The 22865-nt window shown below is 36.7% G+C and overlaps 1 protein-coding gene across 1 annotated transcript in view; it reads right to left on the bottom strand.

Annotated features, from left to right (window-relative positions):
- The window catches only part of FMN2 (formin 2), a 159588-nt gene that overhangs the window by 8779 nt on the left and 127944 nt on the right, over positions 1-22865 (bottom strand). Inside the window, exon 16 of the mRNA XM_064445773.1 lies at positions 9447-9596. Within this exon, the coding sequence (XP_064301843.1) occupies positions 9447-9596 (150 nt within the window). The remainder of the gene's footprint in view (positions 1-9446; positions 9597-22865) is intronic.

Below are 22865 nucleotides of genomic sequence, written 5' to 3'. Positions count from 1 at the left end.
GTATCTGTGGCAGACAGATTCATTTCCTACTGGCTCCATCTAGGTTTGGTAGCCTTATACTTCACTAGCAAGCACCATGACATGACAAATGTGAGCACAGTGAGAAGGGTGGAAGGTTATATGTCTTAGACAGTAGAGCTGCTCACAAAGACTTCCACAATAAACTCGGACAGGCATTACTTTTAGAGTTTGACAGTACAGTTCATGAAAATCAAAATACATTTTTCTGCAGATATTCTGTATTTTTTAACATGAAACAAAGTTAAGGCCAATAGTCTTTATACTACTTAATGCTTATTATCAGATAAATAAAATGGGTGTTGCCAAAATATTTTACGTAGGTTTGTCTGGGTTGGAGATAACTTTTTACAATAATAATAATAGTAGTACCTTTACAAATGAAAATTAATTTAAAAATCCTCAGCAAAAATACCAAGTGCCAGATGTCTTTAAAACTTCAAGAGCAGAAAACTTTAAAACTCTTTGAAAACTCTTCAAGAGCGATGTGCCTATATTTTATTCTTTGACCCAGTTACTATAATATTGAAATCATTATTTGCTAAGGAGTTTCCCTTTAGCAAAAAAAAAAAACAAAAACCAAAAAACCAGAAAGGAAGGTTACAATTCCCAACATAAAAGTAGAGTAAAAAATGTAGAGCTTTTACTTTCAAGCCAATAGTGTTGAAGTGATGACATAGATATGATTCAGTAACTGACTGCAAAGACTTTATACAGATAAGAAGCACGTTGTAATGTACCTGGTCCCATCAAACTGACTGATGAAACCTAACCTCTGCCTACCAACAAAGAGATTATGTATTGGACTATCTTGACATCTCTGCCAGCTCCTTGCATGGTTACTTCAAGGACCACAAAGCAGACAATGGCTAGCTGAAAGACACAGTGATTTATCATACTTTGGCTCAGAGGACCAAGGACAAATAAATAAAATGTTTTAATCTGGCCACTTAACACAAACTAACCTGTAGCAGGACCCTGAATAAGATCCCTCCCCTGTCAACACTGTAGAGCAGACTCTGGGGAATACACTTCAGATTTCTTCAGAGTGCATCATATAAAATGGGCCTACAATAAGTCTTTGAGGACAACTGAAATTGAGGCCAACTGAAATGAAAAGGATACCTTCCCATTTACAGACTCTTACTGTAATCCACAACACACTTCAAAATTTTCTGAAAGACTCTTAACTCAGAATATTCAGTTTCACTCAGTTCTAGCTGTCAATCATATCCTTGGTTATCTAGGGATTTTGCTCTTACCTGTGCAGAGACAGACAGATGTGTATAAATACAAAAACGCATATGGTGTTGAAACACTTTTTAAAGATAACTTTAGCATTAAAGAAAATTTCACCTTGAAAATGCAATGACGTAAAAAATTAAACTGATAAGGATGGCTGTGATTCTAATAAAATGCAAACGTGCATATACCCAGTTAAATACTTTTCCTGACTTCTGCCACCAAATTCGTATTGTTTTTTCTTGTCAAAGTGGCCAGTATTACAGGCTACACCTGGCTACCTTCAGGCAAGATGGAAATCACTTTCCTACAGACTTTGCATATGAAAATTGAGGTTGCTCTAAGAAAAGATAGTCATCACCTTGCATTGTTTTTCTTGGAACTGAAGCCGGGTTGCTCTCAAAGAAGCTGGCTGCATTCTGGGCTATTTGGTTAGGAAATTCAACAGGAAATGGTAAGGAAAGGAACGAGACTGGAGGTGAGGTAAAACTGGTAACATAATCAGCAAGCAAAAGACAGGAAACTCGTGAGTGAATAGATATGTGAAATTGTTTGCTGTAAAATATTTTTAGGCAGCAGATAGGCTAGAAGAAGGAGGAAATGCAGTGTGTAAAAGAGAATGAGAAAAGTCTTACTGAGCAGACTGCATGGAGAAGGAGACTATGCAAAAGAGGATATGGAGACATACCCGGGAGAGATGAGTTGCTACTGGGGCTACTACACAAAGATGAGAATTGAGTGAATAGAAAAGATCACTGGAAAGAAAAGGAAAAAAAAGTAGAAGTCAGCTGGAGACCCACAGAATTAGAGATCTCCAGTGCACAAGATGGCAAAAATAAGAGGCCTCCAAATTTCCTGCATCAGGTGAAAATAATCATATCAAAAGGCACCCCTTCATAATTATGTAATGACTCAAAATGACTGCAGACACAACAAGGGTCTTCCCAGAATGTAAAAAAAAAGAAAAACGCCTGATGTTAGAATATTCCCTGTACTCATACCCTAAAACACGCACACAGCCATGCACTTACACTTAATGGATGTTGTCATTATTACGCCAATTCCATGCACTGGTTTGGCAAACTCTCAGTAACCAAGGAATCCAACATCTTCAGTAGTTCAGGATCAGTGTGGGTTACAGTAGATTTTAAGTCTTTGTTAGCATCTCAAACTTTTGGGGACTAATATTTTAATGACAAATGCTGCTCATTTGTAAAACTTTATAAAATTTTTTGTATCTCAAATACCAAAGTAATCACTTTGCCTGGGAATGAAAACATTTTACAAGTATAAGAAGTGTAGCAATTCTTGTCAAAAATTTTGTTTAAACATTTAGTGATGCCATTTTTTTTTCACAATACGCAAGTGTCTATTATGTCAGGCTGGTTTTTATCACAGGCAAATGTCATTCTTTTTTCAAGAAATGGTGAACAGGGAAGAGTTAGAAAACCTGAAAAGGTCACTATATGGTCAGAATCATGGTATTCCATCTGACCATAGCCTGAATTATCACACCTGGTCTGACATTACAGCCATGAGAACAGACTGCAAACTTCATTGAGAAATGATGGTTGGTATCCATCTCTGTTTTCGCGCGACACACATACTGGGATGCAACGTAATGTGCCAGCATGATACAACACCATCACCAGGTAAATAAAGAAAAGACTGCTGAAAAGCCCTCCTCCTATCTATGTGGGGCATTCTGCAATCTAGCCTCATGCAAGTCAAAAATTAGGAAAGATCACAGATTTGGAATTAATGTTTTTTACTAGATCCTTCACTTCGTTCAAGTTTACTATTTGTATGCACCAGTTGGCTTACAGTTGCAAATGGAAATATTTGTTCCTGCCTTACAACATACAATATTACATAGAAGTGTTAAACTAAGGTATTTAAAAGTAATTCTGCCAGAAATCCATACTGAGAAACTTATCTCCAAATGCTTTTATTTTTCCACAAACTTTTCCCTCAAAAGCAGTTCTACAGATGAAAGCTACTGCTCTCCTTCTCTAACCAAAAAATGATGGTGCTTTCATTGAGAAAAGGACTAATTGCCAACAGTGCACAAGGAAGAAAAAAAAAGTACTGAAATGTTGAGCAACCTCTCTCAGCTGGACACCAAATTGTCTCTTGTGAGGCACTGCCTCAAAGGTTTGTTCCTAGCTTCTGAATCTTCAGCATGTTTGGGCTTCTTTTAAGTAGATTTTCCAATGCCTGTAACAGTATTTTCTGATCAGAAAGCTATTTAAGTTAAAATTTTGAAATATTCTCAAAAGCTGAAAATCCTTTTAATTATTCAATTCAAAGTCATGCAAGCTGCATTCTGTTCTGAAATATTATAACTATGAGCTGTAAAACCAACCCTACCAGCATGCTGCTCGGTTGATTAGAGAGCAATAGAGACATTGAGATTAAAGTTCCCAAGTGAGAAAATGTATCTACCCATAACTACTTACAAACATAACGCTTGGACGTTTAGGCTGACATTACAACAGCACGCCAAGCAAACTCTGACCCCACTAAACATACTCCATGTTTTCACCATTTCCCTCTCACATTGCCTCTCCACATACATTTTTCTTCTCTTTCCTTCCATCTCCACATTTCTTTGCAAGTGCCTATTCCCATGTCCCCCAGTTTCTCACTCTCAAGTCTGACTCACTGGTTCCTATTATAAGTGTTAACAAAATATCCCTTAAATTATTCTGAGAAGACATTGCTCGTGCTATGGGATTTAATGCCCTCCTCTGCAAGCAGAAGTGGCAGCTTACCAATATGCTCCTCACTGTGCAACGTACAGATATCCAATGCCAGACTTTAAATTGCTCAACAGCAAGTTTTAAATCATCCTGCCGAGGAGTCTGTAGGGAGACATACCAGTCTTTCTGCAGAGGGAGATCAATGAGCTGTGGAGACATGCTGGCCAGGAATCTCCCTTTCATCTAGATATACACAGTGTGACACACCAGGTGCCAGCTTAACTGCTATTCTTACGGGAATGGGCAACTTCTACATTTGAGAGATGAGTGCATTTTTTTGAGTTTATAGATTATTTTTAATGTGTCAAAGATTTATCGTGGGAGTTAAAGGGTTGAATAAAGTCAGCCAACAGAAATTCTCAAGCTTAGTGTGATGCAAGATATCAGGGACTTACAGAATTTTACCATCATGTTGATCCCGCTCATGAACTCTCCTCTGCTGGCATCCCTGACACAGTCAGTCTCTGTTCAGTGACATGCCTCTTCATAAAGGCAAGGGCCAGACCGAGCTTATGAGCAATATAAACCTTACGTACACACTTACAGGGCACCTATATCTGTCCCTTTTTCTCTGCCTCTCTTTCGGCCCCCCCCGGCCCCATCTAGAAATACAACTTACTTGCCCCTGTTCAGGTAAATCTTCACAAGGTTGCACAGGCCCCCAGAACAGCAAACAATGTGAAGAAATGGAAACATGTCCAGAGCTGGAGTGGACAAACGAGTCTCAGTACCTCACTTTTACCCAGAGAAAGGGAAGGTGGAACTGTGGCCCTGGAAGCATGTTTCTGCCTTGTTACTGACTTGTTTCCAGTAAGATCTGAACTGGCACCTACGGCCTAATGATACTGACATTAACCTTTGACAACAATGGAACTTTTCATTATAACATAAAAGCCCTTAAAGGACTGACTGCCTTTTTATGTTGTGTTTTTTGTTTGTGGTTTTTTTTTTTTTACTGTAATGAGCCAGGATGTATTTCATGACTGTAAAGAAAAGACAAAGTTGTAGTCCTAAAGGTGGATCATTGCTGACCACAACAATGGGAGATTTTCTGATAAATAATTTTATTTTTAGCTACCAAGCATTCACAAATTTCATATTGGATTGCCATATCCAGCAGTTACTTAACTTTTTTTCTTTCTTTTAATGGATCATTACTTTTCAAGACTTCCCTCTGTAGGGTTATATTAAGTATAGTCTCATGAGCTCTTTTATCTCTTCCTGGTTCCTAGGAAAGTGGTAGGGTCTGGGCAACAGTTCTGTAGGCCTTTGCTGGATGTCAGGAAAAATTAAAATATTTCTTGCCCTCACAGAAGTGCTAGACTTGAATAGTGCACTTTACATTGACTGTCTCTACCTCAGAAATATAAAGAACCCGGGGTGGGGGTGAACTAAAGACAGAGATTAATGAGAAAATAATTAATATATTTATAAGTCAGATTGTACAAGACATTTGCTCTCACTACAGGAGAAGAATAGGCATTTGAAGATTGGTGGTGTGATCCCCTAGGAGTTTTTCTAAGAAGGTGAGACTTTTGCATAGCTGTCAGTGCAGCTGTGTGTCATCTGGCAATATGTATTCAGAGAGCAACATGCTCCTCAGGGTATGTGGCAAGTGAAATACATTCACAGATAATGAGGATGCTGAACAGGAAGCTTGCAAGGTTCAAAATTATATTCTTTTTTTCAAAAACTGAAAAACTATTAGGGAAAGTATGTCAGCTCTTCTTGGCTTTCTTGCTGATCACATGCAAACTATACTGACAGTTACCTTTCGAGAGTTTTCAAAGTAGGAATGCAAAGCATAGACTGCCAGTGACACATTAAATATATAACGAAAGGATGATGATAACAACAACACTGAAAAACTCAAAACATGCCCTGCTAAGTTTGGTTGTCCTATTTTTTTTTTCTTTTAAAGTTGCTTAATTAGAAAGAAGTTATATTCCTTTGAAAAATTTCAGTTAAAAGGATAAGTCTTTAGGATAGACATAGCACCAGAAATTTCAACCTCCACAAAATATTTTTGAGAACTTTGTAAATAACCCAGATAACAATTTCTATTGGAATGCTCCAGTTAGCCTTGACTGCAGTGTGACCACAAAAATATAGTACTGTTCAGAAAACTGTTTGGCAGACCTATGCTTTCACTGTAATTTTTAGGTGCATTTTTCTTTTATTGCTACTGTATTTAACAGTTTATCACGCATAATTTTCTCTACAGCTGGTATTTTCCAGTTCTGCTTTATTTCAAGTGAGAAAAGTGAGTGAAAGCCGTAGAAAACTTCAGAAAAATTAATTTGTTTTTAACCTTGCACCATTTTTGTTTTTTTTTCCTCATCTTCTTGTAAGGAAATACAAAGCCTGACACTTCAATGTTTATCTTTTGCATATAAATACCTGGCAAAACAATACAGAAGTTGAAACGCCAGTGAAAAGTGTTTAAAATAAGAACTGGCTGACTGCTTTCTTTGAAACATACACTTTTAATCTATCTGTAACAAAAAGTAGCACCACCTTAGGAAATACCATCCATGAAAAGCCTTTGGGTAAATTATTGTAAAACACTGTGACTCATATTTGCAGAGACTAAATAAGGAACAGCCTCTATTAACAGTCCATATGGAAACTGGGATGTAAAATATTCTAGAAACATTGCCCACAGCATAGAAGTTTATTAAACTAAAGTGAGGAAGAAGAGGCAACCTCCCCCCCAGCCCCTCCACCAAAAACATCCAGGGGATGGGAAAGATAGATGATCAAACTCAAAAAAAAAGGGAATAAAGTTATACATTTTCTAAATAATTTTAATAATTAGAGTATGCTTCACGAGGCAGCAGCCTGGTAAATATTTCACCAAAGGTGGATACTGCAATACTTTAAAAAGAGAAATCTCACCATATCTGTCACTTGATTTTGCCGCCAATGAAAAAGTACAGAAAGTTTCCTTGGCCATTAATGTTCTAACCTGCTGTTCAACTTTAGCAGCAGAACAACTTTCAGGAGCATCAACTAAAGAGGAAAATCTGGTTTATTGAAATAATAATTTTTATTTCGGTGGCAATGGGCAGATTTCAGATTTCTGTCACCTATAGATCTGTCAGTCTAGGCTGAGATTTTGAAAACCATCGTGTTGTACATTCTTACACCTTTAGGCAATACTTATTTTTCCATCAAGATTTTTCCCTTTGACTTCTCAATACAAAGACACCTTCACATCACAGCATCTTGTATTTCACTAAGAGAAGTGGACATGTAAAATCAAGGAAAAAAGCCTAAAGGATGACTTCAGATATCTGGTTGGACTATGATCGGAGGCAAAATATTTTCCACATAAAGGCTTTGATAAGACAGTTGTTTTACCAAAAAGGATTCTTTGTCTTTGGGAAGATAATTTGTTTTACTTGGAAAATTGTTACTTTTACTGCCAATTTGGCCAAAATATTTTAATTCCTAAAAGGCAATGAAGGGAGCTTGACTTTGCCAGACCTGAAACAGCACTGTGGCAAACTTTTCTGAAAGGTGAGCCCAAACCAAGACACAAACCCTGCCTCATCTGAACAAACAAAATCTGTAAAGAGGAAGACTTGACCTTGATGGGACAAGTAAAAATTAAAATTCAAGCCAAAAATCTACCTGTGATTTTCAGGATGGATCATTTTCAGTCTTAATCTCAGTGACTTCCTGGACTGCGGTTACACAATCTTGTCTGTTCCCCTGGGAAAGTCTCCTTCATCCCATCAGCTCCAAGCCTCTGTGAGCTGTGAGGACCCCCAGTTTCCTTTCCCACTGCAGGACCTTTCTCACTGTCCCTTTCCTCCCCTGTCACATCCTGAACCTAGAGCCATTTTGTAGGTTATACATGTTCAGTTCCTTTCAGGCTAAAAACACCCTTGCCCTAGAAGGAACCAGCTGGCAGCCACCTTTTTTTCTCAGCTGCTTCAACACATCCTCTTACCATACACATGCACTGAACTGAAAGAAAATTAAATGATTGTATCACAATCCCATTCTTCACTTAAGCTTTAGATGTCTAAGAAAAATAGGAGGAAGAGGTTTTGTGCTTATTTAGTTAATATCTCTTAAAGAAAAATATTTTGCAGTGAGAACCCTCTAGAGGATTTTTGTTTGTTTTTAGAAAAATAGCTACTATTTTGGAAATGAAAGGATATTTTTCTTAAATCCTGCCCTATAAAAATACAAGATTAAATTAACCTGTATTAAGTTGGAAGCTAAATCCCTGCATAGGAAACCAAAGACAGTACTTAACTGTCAACTCAATTCCAGAGAAATATACTTAATTACATAAAATGAAGTCAGTCAGTAAAATGAAACAGATCCCTGGAGAGCTGCTGTACTGTGCTAAATTTGCACCACAGTCTTGCAATAGGAGCAGAATCTAGTTTTATTGACTACAAGACTGTTCATTCCAAAATGTATCCACTTAACACTAATCACAGATGGTATACGCAGTACTGATCATATAGGTGACTAAGGAAAGTTTTCAATAACTTCCTAAACCAGTAATCTGGTTTCTGTGGCAACTACATAGGGTGAGTTCTCTTGAAAAAGAGGCCCATTCTTGTCGTTTTACCTGAAAATGGGCTGATATCAATCATTTAATGAACATAAGGCTTCAATCCTGTTAAGTAGCTTCATTATTTGTCACTCAGGTTGCTAACAGATGTAGGATTTTATAACACTGTTTACAGCTTTCATGTTTGTAATTGTTTCATTTGTCCTTATATGGCATTTATTACTTTTACAACAACCGATTAATTCTTGGCATAATTTTTATAAACAAAGGGTGACCACAGTGCAATAGCTGCATGCAGATGAAAGCAAACTTCATAGCCCTTCTAATACACAGACAAGATAGTATGGCTAATTTTTCAAAACTACTGTCTCATTTCTTTAGGCCATATATACAACACGTGCTCATGTCCATGGGCTGTGATTTGCAATATGGTTCAGTCTGAGTCCTTTTTTAATGCAGGGTCAGTTGACTTTTATTTTCTGTCTTTCTGCTTCCCATCCTTTTTCCCAGCTTCATTGGACAAATATTTACAATGTGTCCCATTTTGATGCCTTGACTTGTTTTCACTAACTATGCTAATGGAAAAATCTTTAATCAACTTTCAGACTTGAAACAAGTCTCCCATTCCATTGGATTCATAGCGGCATCGGAGTTACGTTCTCTGTCAAAAAGGTTGTTCAGGTAATGGACCCAAAAATTTTAGCACAAATTGATATTAATATTAATGTCCCATCCAAAAATCTGTTTAAAAAAAAAAAAAAGACCAACAAAACTCCAACAGGCATTCATTAGGTTGTGTGCTAATGAAGTGAGGCTGACTGGTTTCTGTGCGATTGCTCCCAATAACATTCTCTGAGAAAAGCCTTTGAACAAACAAACAAATGTACCTTTCTTGAAGAATAAGTTTGTTTTCCTTCTTCCAGAAGTCTTTGAAGTCAGAACTGAATTCATGCCAAATACTGAAGAAAGAATGCGGGGACACCTCTTTCTCTCCCATTTTTGGTTTCATACAGAAATAGGCTGCAGTTTCCAAAAAGCTGTCAAAGGAAGTAAAACCAGCAAATGTTTCAGTACCCACTGATGAAAAAATTTTTTTCTTACTTAACACTGACAGAGTATTTAATTATTCTTGGTAGCAGATCTAAAATAAGATAATATAAAAACATAACAGTTCTGAGCTCTTTGTATACAGATAGATACACAATATGATTCTTCAGAAAAGTTGGGATCTGGCATTTATCATCGGTTCTGTTTTTGACCAAAGTATTTTCCATTTCAAAAGCTAAAATTAACACACTGTCCACAGCCCTGCAAATCCAGGCATCTGCACCTGCCCATATACTGCTTTTCTGTTGTGTTTAAAGATGTTTTCAAAACACAGCAAGGACTGTAAACAAAGTTCTTCAGGTTCTGTTAGATCTATACTATGGCACAATAGGGTAGATGGCTTAGTTGAAGCCTACAGAGAAATGTTAAAACTCAGACCTGCTGTGTACTAAACAAGAAATGACGCAACAGAAAACTGGACCAAGAGCAACTATGCTAGAAAACAGGTGCCCATCACGACTCTACCGGAATGATCCGACAACCTCTTCTGAGCACAGCAAAAGTAAACTAGCATATTAACACAAAAGGTACACCTCAGGTAAGACCTGCTGCTGAAATGCAAAGGTCATACTTCCCAACACTGAGTGAGGACTGTGACCACAATTACATTCAACACATTTCTGAGTTTGAATTGCTTCTATTTTATTTCTAAATTAAAAATATATAGAAATATTACAGGAAGCTACTGAAGAATTCTTTCAAAATTTAATTGCTTAACTGATTTTTTTTACTTAATGTTTTGTAAATACTGGAGATTTTAAGAACATTTTTCTCATCTGAGGCTCAACATGAAAGCCTCAGGAGAACTCGTATTTTATGAAAAATTCTATGGAAAGTTGTCTCTTGAAATATAATTGTAGATGCTTTGCTTACTGATCTATTACTACCATCGACTCTGTGATAGCTTTCTATGAAACACGCATCACACTTTTAGTCACTTTAATTATGGGAGGAAAACGCAGTTCCAGTTAAATGGATGGAAATGTAATTTTAACCACAGAAGTTATACCTTCATTCATGGACTGTTGTAACTGAAGAAAGAGTGCTTTGATGGTTGTTGTAAAGTATTTAATGGTGACAATAATATACAAAGATTCAACCATTCAGAAGGGTCAATCTCACAAAGTCTATGAAAATGTTTGTCCTAGTTCTCAAAACTCAATGCTCCAGTTGTTTTCCTCAACATGAAAAACAGAAGTCTAAATTATCCTATTTCTGAACAAAAAAAGCCTACAGCTTAAAAATTTAACATCAGTTTACCAATCAAATTCTACACATGTTTTCTCTTAATTTGTAATTCATTCTTTCATCTGCTGAAGCAAAATGAAGCTGTTGAGCAACAAAGATGCAGCACAGAAAAATATAAAAGATAAACCCATCCTCACTTTTTAACCCATTGTGTTGATTCTCAAATGCCCCCTTTCCTGAGTCTACCATTTCTTTAGTTCTTTCAGTTAGCCTACCATGGCACTCTGTTCTCTAAGTCAGCGCTTGGTTAATCAAATGTCTTTTGTTGTGTTTTTTGGTTTTTTTTTTTCCCCAAATGATTTATAGATGAGTGAGATACTACTGATTAAACTAAAATATTCCATTTTACCCACCTATTTATATTTCCCCCCCAGTTTGTACTGGGGAAAATATTTAGCACCTATCCTGTGGTCCCACAGAATCACTCAAAGAACATCCCTGACATTCAGTCAGCTGCACCATATTTTAAACTTTTTGCCTACTTTCACATAATTTTAGCTTTTTGCAAGTCTGCAAACTAATCAGGGAGATCTTTTAGTTTTCCTTCCAGCCCCTTCCCCCAGGCTTACAGCTCTGGAGCCGGCTAGAGGAAAAGTCATATAAAAGGCTCATCTGATTTTTCAGAATGAACTTACAACATTTTTGAAGGACTGTGAGGAATACAGGACAAGAAAGAAATCTGGAGGCATCAGCTGAGACAATAGCTTATTTTTAAGGAAGCTCTTTGAATGAAGGCCATTAGTGATTTACAGAACATAGAAAGATCAGAAGTTCAAATAAGAAGTGTTGTTCTGAGAAACTTGTCTTCAAACCATTCTATAAATGACCAGAATATGAAAAGATTTTGACAGTGAATGGCCATCCTAAGCAATGCCTTTAAATTTCAGGTAATAAGATAGAATTCCCTCACAGGAAAAGATTCCAAGAAACAGGAAGCAAAGACAAAATGAAATTCCTACTTTACAGGAGGATGCTCCAAAAAAAATATTATAAACAGCACTAACATTTAGTGGAGATGCAAAGGCTTCCATTATTCTTCAATTATGCCAACTATCCTCCGGGAGCTGAAGGAGGTAGCCGATGTTTTTCTCTCTGGGGACTGAAAATCTCCCTGAGGATCACTTGCATAGCCAATACAACCATACGCATGCATACAGATGTGCTTAACAGCTATAACCTAATTTCTAGCTTTCTAGAGAGAAAAGAAATGCTCAGCCAGGCTGCTTGCCTCCCTGGCAGTTACTTTGGGAGGTAAGGGAAATAAGCTGTTTGTGAAATGTGAAACAGCAGCAGCATAGCAGGTTGTCATTGTTAATACGTCACACCTTTCTAATGCCCAGTAACAATGCACAAGATATCAGCTGCAACACAGTAACACTTCAGGGCACAAATCTCCATGAATCAAATAGTTTTTCTATATATGCAGATCAAACAGTCAAGACAGTTACTATAATTTTTTCCAGCCAAAGAGGTCTACCCTTATTTAGCAGTTAAATCTCTTAGAGTACATTTAGAAGACATATGGAAACCTGCTCGCTATACATTTGATGCTGTCATTTTTGGTAGACAAGACAAAGTGGCATAATTCACACAGAAAAGACAAAGCAAATAAAGTGCAAATCCATTAAATAATAAAACATACACAGCAATAAGTCCTCTGTATTACCATGCTCTTTAAATATCTGATTTGGAAATGTTTACATATGTCAACCTAGACATATCTCAAAGCATTTTAAATACAAAAAAAAAATTTGGATGACATTGCCATAACCCCAAGACTAGATATCATCTTTTCAGACCTCATCCAGGCAGCAAATACCTTTTCTCTAGTGCTTTTCAGTGGGGCAGCCCATTCAAATTTTCCTGTTGGTCCTTCAGCAGATTTTGAAACAAAACATCTGCAAATACCATTGACGATACTGTTCCTGACTATATGTGCAGGCACACAGACATTTGAATCAAATAAGGGACTAGAGTTCAGAAAACTTTTGTTCCTATATCCAAATTAATTTCTGCATCATACAACCTTGGGAAACTCATTTGACATCTCTCGATTTCCTTTCACCTAGCTACAAAAATGAAACATTTATTACCAAACAGGTATTGCAAAGCTTGTTTAGTGTCCATTTCTCAAGTGAATAGATTCTTACTTTTCCATACTCTTAATGAGTGTCTTAAAAGAAAAGAATGTGCATTAGAGAAGAGACAGCGGTCATGGAAGAGGGAAAGAAGGGCATGTGAGTTATTTTCAGGGATTAAAAGAGGTAAAGGAGGTCACTGGGTTTGGTTCAAACAGCCAGACATTTCAAGCATGATTAAAAATAAGGCAGTGATGTTCACACCAGTGTCTTATCCTGACATGGCGAAAGCCAGAATTCTTTAAACAGATTTCAGACTGGGTTTCATATCCCTCACACTGGCCCTGAAGGGGAATTAAATAACATTACTCTCAAAACAGTGGAAGAGTTGCTCATCCCTGACAAGGAAGGAAGGAAATAAGATCCAGAAAGATGCTTAGTTCCTTTTCTCCTTTTCATGTCTTCTAATTTCCTTGGTTCAAGTGTTTCTGTAATTCAGAAAAATCACTGCAGACTGAGATGACTGAACTCACTGTTTACTCAAATGTGGAAATTTGATGAATGAATCACTGGACTTTTCTGCATGTTCCCTTGTGTACAACTATGAGACTATGTAAACAATTTTTCTATTTGGAGGGAAGGAAGGAATGGATGCACTAACAACCAAACCAAATTTAATCATATGAGAAAGAAAAGCCATTCACATTGCAAATTGCTCATCGACAGCATTTCTAGCTAATAGATCTGATCCATTAGGAATATTTTAAGAGCAGCTATGAATTGTTCAGGTTTTTTCCATTCCATTTTGAAGCCAGTCAGCAAGCAGGAGGTCAAGCAAAAGGAAAGGGAGAGGACGCAGAGAGCTGGCAACTACAAAACCACCTCCTTTGCTTAAAAAAAAAAAAAAAAAAAAAAGAGAGAGAGAAAAAAAGCAATAAGAAGAAATATCAACAATACTAAACAATAGACAGTAGTAGTTTCATCTCAGCATCATTTGATCAGGCTTTCATGGCCAAACACGCAGCAAAGTGACAGTAAGTACAGACATGCCCTGGCTGACCTTTCTGAGAAATGATGAACACACGCACAAACACACACGCATCTGGTTTCCCCATACAGCAAACTCAATCACCTGCAAGAGTAAAGATTTGTTTCAATTTGGATTTAAAAGCTGAAAAAAAGTGCTTCAACAATTCTGCAAGAGACATTCTGTGCTGTTTAACAGATTACTTATTTTGGTTAAAGCTTGAACCTGGATATTCTTGACTGCTTAGGTTTGGCTTTATAAATTGTTAAGCATCATTTGCGTACATTTGTGTCTTAGTGCTGGTACTATGTTTGTTTTGTGAAGCAGTTCTGAGTTGGGCAGGAGCTGCTAAGGTATCTTTTATCTTGATTAAAGTCACAAGTAAAATTTAGAACTAAGCACAGTCTACCAAAGGAAAGAATGTAAAAAGGGGAGAAAAGGCTATATATGCCTCTTACTACTTTAAATCTGACATGAGTTATATTTAAAGCCAAACTGAGTTGGTAGGCATATAAGCCTGTTCAGAGTGTTGATCCTGAATTGATGACTACATAGGAAAGATGGGTACGGCATATAGGTAACAGTACCTACTTCCTGGAAAAGCTAATCATATGAATTGTCATACTAATTCTTGTTTTGTTTTATAAAGAAGAAAAGGCTTTGTACATATTTTCTTTGTGTTTTGAACATCTTAAAGCATTAATGAGAGTTAGTCTTAAGACAGAATACCCAGCAATTCAAAAAAATCACACAAAATTATATAAAATGAAACAGAACCAGCATCCTCGTTATTGAGATAGCACAAGGCTGTGAGGGAACTTAATATGCACAGCATCCTAAGCCGCCTCTCATTTTCTGTTGGTATATATTGTTGAGGGTCCTCTCTGCACTGTAACTTTACATCACTTTCTTTACTTTTTTTTTTAAAAAAAATGTATCATTGTCTCTCCTCAGTGCTGTGTCCCTTGTCCTGCATAAGTGGAAGTGAGAAAATACAAAATTAAACACAGGTTCATTCAAAATATCTAGTACTTAAATGTTGGTAATAAATCTCTTGGAGTCCTTTTTTTTTTTTTAAAGGAAGAAAAGTATCATTCTTATATTAAAAAGAAAGTGGAGATAACATGCCAGCTTAAGTTATCTGCCAGAATTATGAATCTCTTTCATTTGCCAATTTATATTGTGTAACTATGGATTTTGTAATATTGTTCCTTAAAAAACAAAAGTCTCAAGAGATTTTTGTTCCTTTCCTCTAAAAAATACCTGCCAAACATTTGCAATATTTTGAATCCTAAGTCATCTCCCTCATCTCTAGTCCCTTGCCTCCTATAAATTCATATTAAACAGACAACCGTTTTATTACTCAAACTGGATGAAAATTAACAGTGTCAACAACAACAACAGAATTCCCCTACCTTGAGGTACCATTTTTTCCCCAAACAAAAAGCTCAACACAAAGTATCTAATGTGAAGAACAGGCAATTACGTTTTGATAGGCCAGTCTGCCTTGTTAACAAGAATTTGATTCCCACCTCCTCAATACTAGGAATGCTTTACAACTTCAATATTCATCAACAATGATCAATATTATCAGTTGTACACATTTATTAGCAATATAAATGCGCTTCTTATGTATTTTATACTTTATGCCATAAACTGAAGGCAGCAGACCCAGTAATGGAAGCAGACCACATACTGTGACACAAATTGTTAAAGTTAATAGGTATTACAAATATAACCTTGCACTTCAAAGAAATATTTTAGGAAAACTAAAATTTTTAGAGAAATTATGAGTGCAGGGAGTTAGTAAGGAATGAAACCCTCACATGTTAGATTGCCATTTCAACCTCAGTTCAAACTGTTATACCAGGTCCTTATATTTACATCGTCCAATGGGTGGGTATTTCTTTAGTCCTGTCTTTCAGGAACAAAGTCCCTCATAAGAGGGGTAGCAAAGAAGCAAAATAATATCACTATAACTAATTTAAATTATAGTTCTGTTGGAAGGTGAATTTGAGCACTGAGATTTTCACAATCAGTTTATTTTAGAAATTACTTTTATCAGGTCCAGATTAAGGTATATCAGTTGGGCATGATGAAGAAATTCACCAAATCACTTCTTGTTGCTTGTATCTTCTGGAAAAATTAGATTATCAGGGATCACAGTTAACACTACATCTTAAAAATATTTTTCAGTATTTTCCTTCTCTGGTTTTATTATTTATTTTGTCTTTCTATTTTTATTCTCATTTTTCTCTAAAACTCTAGGCTACAAGCTGGTTCCTCTATATGTTTGGTTATGTTTTGGTTTGGGGTGTTTTGCATTGCTCTGATGTAAGCAAATGCTCCGCTGACGTAACGATGCCATCTTCTATCTGAGGTAGTATAGAATTAGCTGCTAAATTATGTCACACGCAGGATGGAGCTATCTTGGCAGGCACAACTTTTCTGATTAAAAGAATGAAACAAAACAAAACAAAACAAAAAACCACCACAAAACCAACAAACCAGTGTTTAAAAAGCCATTCTGCACAGTCTGAGTCAGCCTCTGGCCATTTGAAAATCAAATGTCAGGAAATGTAGGTTAGAGGTATTTTTGCTACCTTCACTATATCATGTACAAAGTATTCGTCAGCCACAGCTCACCCAATGATTGGGGTTTATGTGAACCCAAAGATTGTTGTGCATATTTAAAGGTTAAATCTCTGCTCAAGAATATTTTTCAGATTAAAATATGAATTGAGATAATATGTTTGAGCTAACCTTGGGTTCTATCTTGTCTCTGACAATTGTATTGTAACAGGCCACCCAGAGAAAAAAGAAAACATTTTCAGCATGACTGTTCTAATGCATTTTTAATTTGCATGTGCTTTCTCCTGTCATTTTCAAATTAAAATTTTAAACAGGTTCAAACTTCCTTTCAAAAACTTGGCTTGAGGTACTTACAGTTCCCTAGATACACTGGTGTTAGCTGCAACCTACCATAATCTGCATACTTTGCATGAACACGTAGGTTCTCTTTCTCATAGTTTAATGCTTTTGACTTTATGTTGACTGTACGTCCATGCGTGCTGGCTAAGCTGTTACGCAGACGCATTGATAGCTCTGTGCTAAACTGGACATATACAATATGAGCATACATAAAACAATATCATGTAATTGTGTGCACTGGAAAGTCAGGCCCAGTAAGATATCCAAGAGAAAACTACTTTTCTCTCTTGAAATGACTAACATATGAGCTTCAGACATATTAAATAACCCTTGGCCAGTTGAACTTGAAGGAATAATAAGGTGCCAGTAGACACAGAATACAGTGGTAGAACAAATTTCAACAGCAGTGATCTGACACACAAGCTGCCAGCCTCAATACTGTAAGAAACAGCTAAATGCCTCATGTTAAAGCCCAACTTGTCTCCAGATGTTTCTATTAACACACTTCATCTTCACTGTCTAGTGCAATGGAGGTCTTCTGAGCAATCACTATTACTTAAAGAGATTATAAATACATATGGAGGTAGCGTAACCGTTGTGTACTAAATATTGTATTAAAAGTTTTATTATGTTTTTTCAATCTATTGATGTCAGCCTCAGACTTGTAATCTGCCTGCTCCCATGGTATGGCTCACTTTTATAACTGAAATCCATGCAGGGTCAAGGTCAGAGGTAACCAAAAAAGTAAGAGGTAATATACCTTAAACCTAAAGGAGATTATTTGGATAACCAGACAGAAACTACACAGATTTCATGTACATATCATATTAACCCACACTCTAAGAATATAACGCAACATAGATAAAATTTTATACATGTGCATTTACAAAAACACACTCTAAAAATAACAAGTGAAATGAAGCTACAGGTCTGGTTAGGAGTATTGTCATGTGCTCTTCCTAATTTGGCACTCAAGTCAAACTTACATTTCAGTTTCTATTCTTTAAAAATTATAGACTAGAAATCCTCTGAAATACTTCGGTGTTCTAGAACCTCCTATCATTTAAAATGTTTTGTGATGCAGTTTCGTCTTAACCCTTCGGGGTTGGTCTGAAGAGCATTCTTACTTAATTTAGTGTACAAGAGCTCTCCTTAACGCGCACGAACACAGGATTCCCTAATATCATTGAAAACCAGCACAACTATGAATGGAAGAAATCCAGCCTTTGGAGAAATCAGAAACGTTCACATGGGCTTTCATATTCTTCGAGACATTTGCAATAAAATACACTGAAAGCAAATAAAAAAACTTCAAAATTTGGGTTGATGGAGTGTGTCAGATTGAAAAGGTCTTTGTATGCATTTTTCAAACATTAGGCATTTATGATTGAACTTCCGACTTATCCCAATACATTCTTTTTGTAGCAGTGACAGTGTCCTTGTTTAGATGAGTAGCATTTTCGGTAAGGATCAAGTCTAAATGAAAAGGTGGCAGCCATTGGAACTGATTGAAAGACTGTAATAAATAACCATACCACTCTGGATATGTGAATCATAATATTCACACATCCAAATAAAGCAGAATAAACCATACTTGTTTGGCCTAAGAACACTCTCCCATGTCTGGAGGAGCTGTTCCCATCCCTTCTAAGGACTACACAAAGGCTTCATGGTGTTTCTGGTCTGGGGTGACCATTGCCTTAGTTGTTTCTTTCGGGGAGGACAAGGAACTTTTACCTCCACAACAGACTGATTACGGTAGAACCACCTTTCAGGTAGCAGTCAGAAAAGAAGCAGGTGCAAGTTATCCTATGAGAAGCATTCATTTATGACAGTGCAGAATGGATCTGGTGCACTAAAGCTGTTTCTGAATCTAATTTGTTAAGGAAGACAAGAAACAAGGCAACATGGCAGAGGAACAAACCGAGGAAGAGTAAAGAGAAAACAATTTTTTCCTAGACAATTAACCTAACCTCCACATATGAGAAGCACAGTGAGGTTTCAGCAGTAGGCTGAGGCAAGCCCTATACTGTGGAGGGGCTGATGGCAGCTTTCCATCAGCTGGAAGTTATTATGGAAGGAATGACCTATATTGTACAAGTTATTACTGGATAGTTCCCAGATGAGTTAATGCAATTGTGACCTAATTAAACCACATCCCTAGTGTTCTGCTTTTCTATTTGCATACACATGACAACAGAAATATGATAATCCTTAAAGTAAATCTTAAAATAGAGCAAAGAAGAAAGCAACAACTGTAGTGGCAAATCAACATACAAGAGTAAAAGCAGAAGTGTCAGCCACATTTAAGCCACAGTCATTGTAAATGCAAACACTCTACTGTGAAGGTCTTAGTTAACAATCTAATTAAACAGCTCAGGTAGACAATATGATGAAAGGAAAACATACTGAACATAATCAGGAGCTGATGCACAATGGAGAGGCACTGGAGCTAATCACGCATGTGTACACACACACACAAGGATGTTACTTCAGCTGTATCAGCTCAAGAGGAATATCTTGAATTTTTGAGGACTACTCAGTGAAACCACCTGCTGGACATAAACTGGAGGTCAAAATAATGTGCCACTTCTAAAGATTTTAATTTCTGTATTTTTTTTTCCTTAATTTTATTAGCGACATGAATCTTCTCTTAGTTTTTTTTAATGCTGAATTTAATGCTATAGTATAAGTATTGGGTATGATCAGACCCCAGTTATTTTGACTATACTGTTATCAGGGTGTTTCTTAGCTGTACTGTTAACCATGCTACTTAGCTGTGTAACTGTATTTGCACCTTAAAATTATATCTTTTATGTTTCACTGTATGTCTAAGAATAGGTTCTCTACATAAACTGTAGAATAAATTGCATAAAGATGAGTTCACATTGCAGAATATTTGATCTCTGAATTGTACCTCAGTCTGTTAAAAGCTATATTACCATTTGTTCACACTAGCACTGAATGCCATTAAATGCAAACTAATTCAAAAACAATAAAATAAAATTATTTTTTTAAGCAAGAAGTCTGACATCTTTGAAAGAAAAGACAATGCTCTTACAGACAAAAGTCAATCGTGCAAATGGTAAAGGACTTGCAGTCTTCCGGCAAATATTTTCAGAAAAGGTCAAAGACTTCATCTTTCAGGAAAAAATCCATTACCCATATTTCAGAAGAGACTTTCTGACATAACTAAACTGCCATCTAAGTTTCCATTACTGCATATTTACAAGCCCTGAAATTTTGTCAGAGGCAGGATACTAAACCAGAGTGATCCGATCTGTTTAACAGCCTGTAAGCTTCTTCTATACACATTTCCTTAGCTCGCCACGTATTTACTTTTTGCTGATGCAACTAATGTATACCTACAGTCTGAAATGTATTACCATGAGCAATTCAGGTCTGCATGCTGGCAGCCACACAGCGAGAAAAGAGACCTAACAGTAAAGGAACCAACAAAGGATGAATGGCCAAAGAGTAGTGAAAGATGGAGTCCAACAGCATATTCTTGCCTTTCAGTTAAAAGTGTTATGCTGGTCTTTTGTTGTTTTTTTTTTTTCTAAACTACATACCTCTCTCCATTCTGAGCTTTTCACCACTTTATTTCAATCATTAACTCAATTTTCACTTTAACTTTACAGTTCACCTTTGGAAACAGTCCAAATCATTGTGTGGAGGGTAGGGAGACCGGAGGAACGTTTACTCTTTTAAAGGATTACCAGATTTAGGTGCTACACTTCTCAGTGTTGCTTTTCAGCAGTGCCATTGTACCATACTGTCTGCTATTTCTCTAAGTGTCATCAACTTGTCAGCTCATAAGCAGGTGTAAAGCTTTGTTCCTCCCCAGGTCTCATGTTCAGTGAAGCCAATGGAAGTCCGTGAAGTGTTGTGTCAGGAGCACTATTTTTGCAGGGAATTTAAAGGTAAACGTTTATCTTCAAAATTAATGTCATTTGTTGCTACAGCAAAGAAAGCAACAACACATTGCTAAATGGATTATTAAAAGTCCTGAAAACAGAGGAGGTGCCCAGGAGGCTGCACTCAGGAAGCACTTAAAAGCCTAAAAATCACTGGAATGTGAAAGTAATGGGAGCAAATTATAAAATAAACCAAATAAAAATATCCTGACATAGGAAGAGTGTTCTATACCTAGCCACACACATCCTAAATTCCCCAGTTGATATTTATGTCAGAAGGCAGAAACTCGTGTTTGACTTTTTTAAAAACAAATATATATTCAAATATGTATTCTCATAATGCATTGAGATTTACTATAGAACAGATAAAATTCTCAGATTCTTTAAGGTCAGTGATGTGCACAAAGCCGTGATAGCGAGCGGCATTTCTGTCTATCCAGCCCTCATTAGGCATCGCAGCAGGAAAAAAATGGGTGAACACTTTCACCCCAAATCAAGCCACCATTATAGGGGACTGTTGTCTTAGTTACCTGTGTTATCACTTCAAACAGGGTTATACTATCTGAAATATTAGAATAAAAGGATTTGTAGTGCTCCTAAGAGATTTTTCAGCATACATTGACTGAGCAATTTTCAGTGTTACTGCACCTAATTTAGAATCCAATGCTTCATCGTTTGACTGAGCAATGGCAGGAAGAACTGAAGATCAGCTGACTGTGCCTCAGGTCTCAAACAAGTATCTCCAGTTCAATTTGTGAATGATTCCTGAGGCGTTATTCCCAGAAGAGACAAATAATTACAGGCAGAGGGGAAGAAAAAAGAAAAAGATCATCTTAAATATTTCAGTGGAAGAGAGATCAGTGTTACAGTCTGGATTTATAGTCTTCTAAAAAAAGACCCTAATCTGGAAGCCTTCCAAGGAGATCAGAACTCAATAGTGGGTAAGGTATTATAAGAAAGTAATAAAACTACATGCTATTTCTTCATAGCAATTCAGCTGACTAGAGGTAGCGAGGCAGAGAATTAGGACCTTCAGCTTCACTGAATGCTGTTTCTGGTAATTCTAGTCAGGTGGTTTAGCTGTTGCTTCTTCAGGAATGAAGTGCAAGAAGAGAAGTAACTAACTCATTTCTGATTATAAGCCAGCAACATTATATAGCTGTTCTTGCTATTGCCTATTATTCTAGCATGGTAAACAAGACATCAGCTATCATATTACTTTTGACAATAACTTTGATGCGATCTTGGTTCCTATTTGCTGTGAATGTTGTGATCATACTCTATCTCATTCTAAAATTGTATAAAGCATACCTGGAAACAATAGCGCTTCTAATTTTTTCTACTTGCTTAAAGAAAAATCACGTCTTGAAAGATTAGAGATATTTAAAGCTAAGTAAATGAAAATACAGCAGACAGAAAAAGTTGTTTGTTTCTGGGTGGAAAGTGTGCTGTATCTCCCAATTTTCAAAGATGTTAAAGTTATTTAAATGTTATATACAACTGTGTAATTGAGCATACAACTATGCATCCTGGGAGAGAGGACATAATCTAAAATTAAAAAAAAAAGAAGCACCAAATTGTGGACTCCTAAAATATAGAAGCATCTCTTTCCCTCCTCCTCCTCTTCCACCTCTCCTGTTTTACTTCTTTCCCCTCCCCCCAAAACAGTGGTTTTTACTTTAACTTGTCAAGTATTTCACAGTTTCTCAAGTATTTAGCAACGAGGATCTAATTGGAAAGTGCCAGGTTCTTTTTCATTACACTTTATCAATATTGTTAAGAGAATGATGTAATTGTTTGGGGTTTAGTGAAGACATTCCATGTCACTTCAGTGTTAATACCAGGCTGGAGCCTTCCTTGTCTGCCTGCGTAAGCTAGATAAACACAGACCTGTGTGCTTTCTTCTCATCTCAGGATACTTACTCAGAGAGATCTTGGAACATATGCCTATTGCGAGCTAAACATTTCACTTTTCATTTTATCCATGTGCCAGAAATC

Source organism: Phalacrocorax carbo, chromosome 3 (assembly GCF_963921805.1).
Source record: "Phalacrocorax carbo chromosome 3, bPhaCar2.1, whole genome shotgun sequence".
Lineage (NCBI taxonomy): Eukaryota > Metazoa > Chordata > Aves > Suliformes > Phalacrocoracidae > Phalacrocorax > Phalacrocorax carbo.
This window is presented reverse-complemented; position numbering and strand designations above follow the sequence as displayed.